Here is an 8192-nt window from a genome sequence, read left to right as displayed (position 1 = left end):
ACACTATGAGAACACCATAGGAAGAAGAAGGACATAGAGAGTCTGTAACACCAGAGGCCTGAGTTGCTTTGATTGCATATTCCCTCCTTGGGTGTCTCACTACACTCGAACTCTTTGTACAGACCCACTTTCCCCTTGTTATTGTCTGTATTTGTGGGAAATGGGGCTCATTTCTATGAGGTAATATTTAATATCAACCAGTGTTATTATACAATCTCAGTAAAGGTTTTGCTTTGAATTATGTCTTCTGGCTGATTCTAAAGGTAAGTGTACCAGTGGGGGCTTGGAAAAGACAGTTTTAGGAGGAGAACTCACAGAGTATCTTTTAAACCCTGAGTAGTAGTCATACCCTGGTTATCCAAACCACAGTGTGTTAATGCTGAATTTGGTAAGTGCCCCGAGGAGGGCTTAAAGATAATTCTTGGGCTTTTTTTCAATTGTATCACCTCTTCTAAAAGATGAAATACTGTGACATGAACCTGAAACTACATTGACAAAGAAAAATTTCGAAGCACTTTTTTAAGAGGGTCACAAAAAGATCATCTGACTTGATTAATGAAAACCTCTTGCTTTTCATTTAGGAGGAGAAAATATGGACTTTTCCCAACTTGAAAAGGCACTGAGCTGTGAGCTCTTTCACCCAGCGTGCACTTGCCTCCCCCCTGCCTCCAGGTGCGGCACCACCTCCTCTCTTAAAGGTTTAAACTTGCCACTTCAAAGTTCGCCATGGATGATGATATTGCTGCGCTCGTTGTTGACAATGGATCCGGTATGTGCAAAGCTGGCTTTGCAGGAGATGATGCCCCTCGGGCTGTCTTCCCTTCCATTGTGGGGCGCCCCAGACATCAGGGTGTGATGGTGGGTATGGGCCAGAAAGACAGCTATGTGGGGGATGAGGCCCAGAGCAAGAGAGGTATTCTGACCCTGAAGTACCCCATTGAACACGGTATTGTCACCAACTGGGATGACATGGAGAAGATCTGGCATCATACTTTCTACAATGAGCTCCGTGTGGCCCCTGAAGAGCACCCTGTACTGCTCACAGAAGCCCCCCTGAACCCCAAAGCCAACAGAGAAAAGATGACACAGATCATGTTTGAGACCTTCAACACCCCAGCTATGTACGTTGCCATCCAGGCTGTGCTGTCCCTGTATGCCTCTGGTCGTACCACTGGTATCGTGATGGACTCCGGTGATGGTGTGACCCACACTGTGCCCATCTATGAAGGTTATGCCCTTCCCCATGCCATTCTCCGTCTGGATCTGGCTGGCCGTGATCTGACGGATTACCTCATGAAGATCCTGACCGAGAGAGGGTACAGTTTCACCACCACAGCTGAGAGGGAAATCGTGCGTGACATCAAGGAGAAGCTGTGTTACGTGGCCCTCGACTTTGAGCAGGAGATGGCCACTGCTGCATCCAGCTCTTCTCTGGAGAAGAGCTACGAGCTCCCTGATGGTCAGGTTATCACCATTGGCAATGAGAGGTTCCGGTGCCCAGAGGCTCTCTTCCAGCCATCTTTCTTAGGCATGGAGTCCTGTGGAATCCATGAAACTACTTTCAACTCAATCATGAAGTGTGATGTTGACATCCGTAAGGATTTGTATGCCAATACCGTATTGTCTGGTGGTACCACCATGTACCCAGGCATTGCTGACAGGATGCAGAAGGAGATTACAGCCCTAGCCCCCAGCACAATGAAAATCAAGATCATTGCCCCACCTGAGCGCAAATACTCTGTCTGGATTGGAGGCTCCATCCTGGCCTCCCTCTCCACCTTCCAACAGATGTGGATCAGTAAGCAGGAGTATGATGAATCTGGGCCTTCCATTGTCCACCGCAAATGCTTCTAAATGGACTGTTGGTGTTTTTTTCTTGGTTGTTTTTTTTTTTTTTGTCAAAGGGTGTGACATGATAATTGCCCAAAAAAAGAGATGAGATTGGCATGGCTTTATTTGTTTTTTTGTTTTTTGTTTTTTTGGCACTTGACTCAGGATTTAAAAACTGGAACGGTGAAGGTGATGAGCAGTCTAAAGTAATGTTGGAGGCAAACATCCCCAAAGTTCTACAGTGCGTCTTCAGGACTCTGATTGTACATTTTTTTTAATAAGTCATTCCAAATATTGTATAATGCATTGTTACAGAGAGTTACTTGCCTCTATGAAGGCTGTCTTGCTCTATTCCCACAGGAGCAGAGCGACTTAACATAAATCCAGATCAGGGGGAGGGGGTGGGGGGTGGCAGTAGTATTGCTTTACGTGTAAATTATGTAATCCTTAAAAAAAAAACTTTTTGTATCTTCCGCCTTAATACTTGTTCCTCTTTTTTTTTTAATTGTCAGCCATAATGAATGGCTCCCTAAATTCTCTCCCTGCCCCCAACATAGATGTGAATGAAGACTTTAACAGTCTCCCTGGGAGTTAATGAGATTGGTGCCAGTACTTGGGGGAGGGGAGGAGCTTTACCTGTACACTGACTTAAGACCAGTTCAAATAAAAGTGCACACGTTAAAGAAAAAAAAAAAAAAAAAAAAAAAAAAAAAAAGGCACTAATATTACCTGAGTACTCTAAGCATTTCATTTCTGCCTTTAGGTTGATTGGGGAGAAATGAGAGATCCATGCACTTTGAAAATAGCTGGCCATTCTCTTATATTCTTTAGAAGGGATAGTGATATTACCTCTAGACCTACTTTTTTCAATGGAAACCTTACTTTTTACTGGCTCAAAACAGTCTATACACCTACCTGCATTAAGTTTCTCTTACTGGTTTATGCTGTGTTTGTATAATTGAATTGAGATGATAATACTCTTTATGTCAGAAATTTCCATCAGAAAAAAATAATCCTAGTAGCCAATTGATCAATCCTTTCTTACCTTAGATACCCATACATTTCCTCAAATAATCAAAAGACCTTTGATCAAGAAGTGGAAGAGTCCTTGAAAAATCACCTAGTGATTTCTTTTCATTTTATAAATGAAGAAATTGAGGAAAAAGAAAGCTGTGACTCCCCTGGATCCTGGATCTCTCTGATTCCAAAATCAGTGCTCTTTCCAGACCTGGATAAACAGCCTCCTTCTATACAGTCTCTAAAGCAACAATCACAGTCTGGAAATTGCCTTTTCTCTTTTTCTACTCTACCTCCCATGCCCACTACTTTCATAATTAGTCCAGTTCTGGAGGATGTATGTTGTGCTGATGTGTGTGTGTTCTCAAGATTTCTGGGTTCTTATAGATATTAACTAAGCAAACCCCAGGGGGAATATCTGCAACCACTGGGAGTCAATATGGCTACAATTGATCAACAGGTGGCTGATTTCCTTGATGAGTTATTCAGGCAGCTGTCATCTTGTGCTGTTCCCTTAGCTGCCCTTCTTTATCTTACCTTATAATTGGTACTTCCACTGGATGATGGACAGGAAAGGAAGAAATCAATCAATCAACTTATTCAGCTGTCAAAGAAAACAAGGGCTGGCCTGAAAGACAGATAACCTGAGTTTACAATGACAAAAACCCTGGTTCTGAAGTCTAGGTATCTGGGATCTAATCTGAGTTCTTATATACTTACTCCCTATATGAACTTGGACAAGTCCCTTAAGCTCCCTTGGACTCAGTTTCATTTGTAAAATGACTGCATTGGACTAGATGAATACAGAGGTCACTCAGCTCTAGATCTATGATTTTTAATAGGGTCTGCTTCTACTATTTACTGTCTAATCTCAGATAAGACAGAAACTTGCTGATGACTCAATTTCTTCATCTCTAAAGTGGAGGCAAAAATATTTGTCTAATTGGTCTCACAGAATTGTCCAAAGTTTGAGCTAGATAATGTATGCAAAGGTTTTACATACTATAATATTTAGCAAGGTTTCAAACCAACAATTTTGTCTTTTGATTATCTGGAGGAAATGCCTGGGTATTTAAGGACAGAAAGGATTGATCAATCAGTTAGTTGGGTCATTTTTTTTTTCCGATGAAGATGCTTGACATAGAGAATATAATCATCTCAATTCAATTATATGAGCATTCTAAGCATTTCATTCCTCCCTCTAGAATGACAAGGTAACAATGAGAGATCTGTATACTTTGAAAATAACTCTAGTGAACTCTGATGAAAATAACTATGGAGAACTCTGATTTCAGTGAGGCCAATAGGAGGTATGTCAACATCTAGCAACCTTCTCCTTCTGTTCCCTCAAAGTGCTTGCTGAGACAAACCTCAGGTAAATTCCTGAACATTTTCATTTACTTTATCTTCTCCACTGGTTTGGAGGTAATATAGAGGAAAAAATCACCCCTGCTGCAGGAAACCCTAAAACTTGCTATTGGAAAGTTTTATATAATTTTTGTTTTGTTATGCTCTATTAAATGTTTTAATTGCATTAGAGTGTTTTAATAAATCACATGGCTTTAAGAAAAAGTACATTCTTGAATCCTGTAAAGAGGGTTTGTGAATAAGAAATAAAGTTTCCAAATATGGGAAATGGGGGTTCAAAGAGCAAAGATGAGAGATTTTCCTTTTTTTTCTTTTTTAAAATATTTTTGAGGGTACATTAGGTCAAAACTAGCCTACCCCATTAAAGTTCTGATATTTGACCTAGATGAGAACATATCTCAATCAATCAATTAAGATACCTTGGACTAAGCATGAAAAGATCCTTGAATTGGAATGCCATTGTACAGGAATGGAATGAAGAAAGTATAGATTATTGTCTAAAAAATTATTAAATGAGTTGTAAAAACAGAGGGAATTCCAAGACTTGAAACAAGTTTGGCATTCTAACTGAACCTTTTTGAGAAAGTATGACCTGGGGTAGGGATGTAAAAGAAGAGAAACCTTGGATTTGTTCTCAACAAAGACTTCAACCAGACCTTCTACCCACCTTCACACATTCTTTGGCTCTGAAATTGATCTTCTATCTTTGAAGGGGCCACAGGATATTAGATTTCCTATCTTCCCTCTACAGTACTTAATGGTATCCCCAAATCAGATGATGTCAGTGTTGGAGTCATCAGCCTTTATAAAAAACTCAGCAAAGAGATGACATCATTCTTAAGGAAAATTCTTGATTATTCAGGAGAAAAGGAGTACTAGCAGATGAGGTCTAAGAGTTACAGCTTGACCAAATGTACTCTGTAAGCTTGAGTCCATGCTGCTCTAGACTATATATGTATTTCTGGGGAGTGTCACAGATTTTTTTGTGAGATGGAGTTTGTATAACTTTTATTATTGCACCATGTTAATAAAAATCCATTGATTCTCAATAATCTTGGGGGGAAATAAATGGATGGGAACTCCACTCTAAGGTATTAGAAAATCACCCCTGTCTCCTTAAGGAAACCCTTAGAACTAGGAGAGGGAGATGTAACCAGTTAAGCTTTAAACACCTGGGATTGGGATAAGGATGCCTCAGAGTTCACAGAAGCTACATGTGTCTAGCTCATACCTCTAGATCTATGTAGAACCTGGGACCAAATATGCCTCACAGGTTAGCAGACTGGTGGCCATAGAAAGTAGAATAATTCATCTCTAGGAAAAGTGCCCATCTAATGACCAAATTATATACCATGCCCAATTGGTGGATTAATTGATAAGACTAAGAAAAGTCATAAAGTACCTGGCATGGGAATATAAGAAATACTTATTAAAAAATAAAATATATAATATCACTATTATGCATGATTTTCAACTTATGTGACAGACCTTGGAACATATTGGTCACACAAAACAAGGTCCAACTATACTAATTAATTTGGGGGAAAGAAAGCACTGTTAGCTGGAGAATGATTTTTGGAGGAGTGAGTACTTTCTCCCCAAGTTACTTTGTATTATATTTAGTTATGCTCATATTTTATCTCTTTAATAATAGCTAGCATTTATATAGGGGCAGCTATATGGCATAGTAAATAGAGTGCCAGACCTGGAATCAGGAAGACTCATCTTCCTGTGTTCAAATCTGTCCTCAGACACTTACAAACCTTATGACCCTGGGTAAGTCACTTTGCTTTGTTTGCTTCAGTTTTCTCATCTGTGAAATGATCTGGAGAAGGAAGTAGCAAATTATTCCAGTATCTCTACCATGAAAATCCCAAATGGAGTCACAAAGAGTCAGACACAACTGAAAAATGACTGAATAACAAAATATTTATATAGTGCTTAATTTATGCCAGCTTCTGCATTAAGGGCTTTATAGATGTTATCTCATTTGATCTTCACAGCAACCCTTCTAGGTAGGTGCTATTATTATCTCATTTTATATTCGAAGTTGAGAAGAAACCAAGAAAAACAGTTGAAATAATTTTGCCCAACGTTACATAGGTAGTGTCTGAATCTGAATCCAGATTAAAATCTAATTTCATTCCCAACATTCTATCTACTGCATCACCTACCTACATAAGATAGATAATATAGACAGACAGACAGATAGATAGATAGATAGATAGATAGATAGATAGATAGATAGATAGATAGATAGATAGATAGATAGATAGACAGACAGATATTTTGAGAGAGAGAGAGAAGAGATTGAGATATAATAGGAATCTTCAAAGTCAAGAGAGAAGAAAGAATGAATTCCAGATATGGCAAATAGCTTATATAAATGCCAAATATATACTAATGGGAAATAGTAAGTTGAGTTTAGGGGAAAGCTGATTCTACAGAGTCTGGGAAAGAGAATTATGCAAAATTAAGCTAAAAAGGTTAGAGACAAATTATGGAAGTCCTTGAATGCCAAGCTAAGTTGATGTTTTGTCTAAAAGGAAATAAGGAGCCACTGAATGATTTTTTTTGCAGGGAACTATTATATTCATGTCTGTTTTTTAATAAGATTAATTTGATAACTATTTGTAGGAATTAAATGATGAGAGTGAGCATCTATGATTTCATTTTGGTTTCATATTTCCTCTTCAGTCTCTAACAGAGTCATAAGTAGTGGGACAACTGGGGTTTTTCTCCATATTTTTAATTTTTAAAAAGAATTTTATTAAGGATTTAATGGATATAAGGGGTACTGACAGTATTGTTCCAAGATATATTTCCTCTCTCTGTAAGTCACATCCCAAGCATCCCTGGCCCACTCCTCCTTTGTCCCAGACACAAAAATTATTTGTTATGGCTCTATTTTCTGAGCTCCAGCAACCTGCACAGGCTTTGGGTCTCTCCCTACAAATGATAAATGATGTTATGTGGGGAAAAGGAAGGAGGTAACTCATAATCACATAGAGAACCAACAGCTGGACCAATAGAACTTCTCTTCCTGGGCCCACCTTGATCAAGAACAGCACAAAACATACTGTGAAGAAAGAACCAAGACAGCCACCCTACTTAGGTTTCTGATAGCCTGTTGTTCTAAGAGGAGCTGGGATGTTTAGTTCTGGACTATTAGCTCTGAGATACAGGGCATAATATTTTTTTAAACACATAATGATGCTGATTCAATGCCGCATTCATGAAATGATCATAAAAGGAGAGGTTAGGAAAGGACCCTTCAGAAATCAGATTACAGATGATGTTTCAGCTCCACAGCTTTCTCTGGGTCCTGGGAAAAGAAATACAGAAAAAGGTTAGTTAACTTTATCTCTCCTAATGAACATGATGAGAACAAATATTCTGCTCGCATGCAGCTTTCCTGTGGCCTGGTTAATTTGTTAAGCCCAACTGGACACATAAAGTGAGCCCCTTTATCTTCATTAAAACTGATGAGAATGAATGGCAAAAGGCAGCATCATTATTCCAGCCTGATGAATTCGGCGGAGAGCCTGGATAGCACAGAAAAATCCAGATGAGGAATACTCTGGCCAGGTGCTGATGGGGGCACCTCTCAAACCAAACCTGGGCTACTTTCACACCTACTTGGAAACACAACAAAGCAATCACTGTCTGCAAACTGATTTGGAGCACTAAAACACAAAAGAGCAAATAGGGACATATGTGTTGGGATTGCTTGTTTTCAGGTGGGTGGTGCAATGGATAGAGTGCCAGACCTGCAGGCAGGAAGAACTGAATTCAAATTCTGCTTCAGACATATACTAATTGTGTGTCTGGGGAAGTCACTTAACCTCCTCAGTTTCCACATTTGTAAAACTGGGAATAAAAGTAGCACCTGTATCCCAGGGTAGTTGTAAGGATTATGGGATGAGAGTTGTAAAACTCTTTATAAAACTTAGTGTTAAAAATAAATGCTAGCTATA

At 39.2% G+C, this 8192-nt stretch overlaps 1 protein-coding gene across 1 annotated transcript; it reads left to right on the top strand.

The window, feature by feature from the left end:
• The first annotated feature begins 608 nt into the window (after window positions 1-608).
• On the top strand, window positions 609-2507 carry LOC130456557 (actin, cytoplasmic 1). Its single transcript, XM_056813862.1, has one exon. The coding sequence runs from the start codon at window positions 727-729 to the stop codon at window positions 1852-1854; it is 1128 nt and encodes a 375-aa protein (XP_056669840.1). The 5' UTR covers window positions 609-726; the 3' UTR covers window positions 1855-2507.
• The last annotated feature ends 5685 nt before the right edge of the window (window positions 2508-8192 follow it).

Source organism: Monodelphis domestica, chromosome 1, assembly GCF_027887165.1.
Source record: "Monodelphis domestica isolate mMonDom1 chromosome 1, mMonDom1.pri, whole genome shotgun sequence".
Taxonomy (NCBI): domain Eukaryota; kingdom Metazoa; phylum Chordata; class Mammalia; order Didelphimorphia; family Didelphidae; genus Monodelphis; species Monodelphis domestica.
This window is presented reverse-complemented; position numbering and strand designations above follow the sequence as displayed.

Excerpts from the sequence above, each read along its gene's own strand:
- LOC130456557 (XM_056813862.1), top strand. The coding sequence starts at position 727 with ATGGATGATGATATTGCTGCGCTCGTTGTTGACAATGGATCCGGTATG.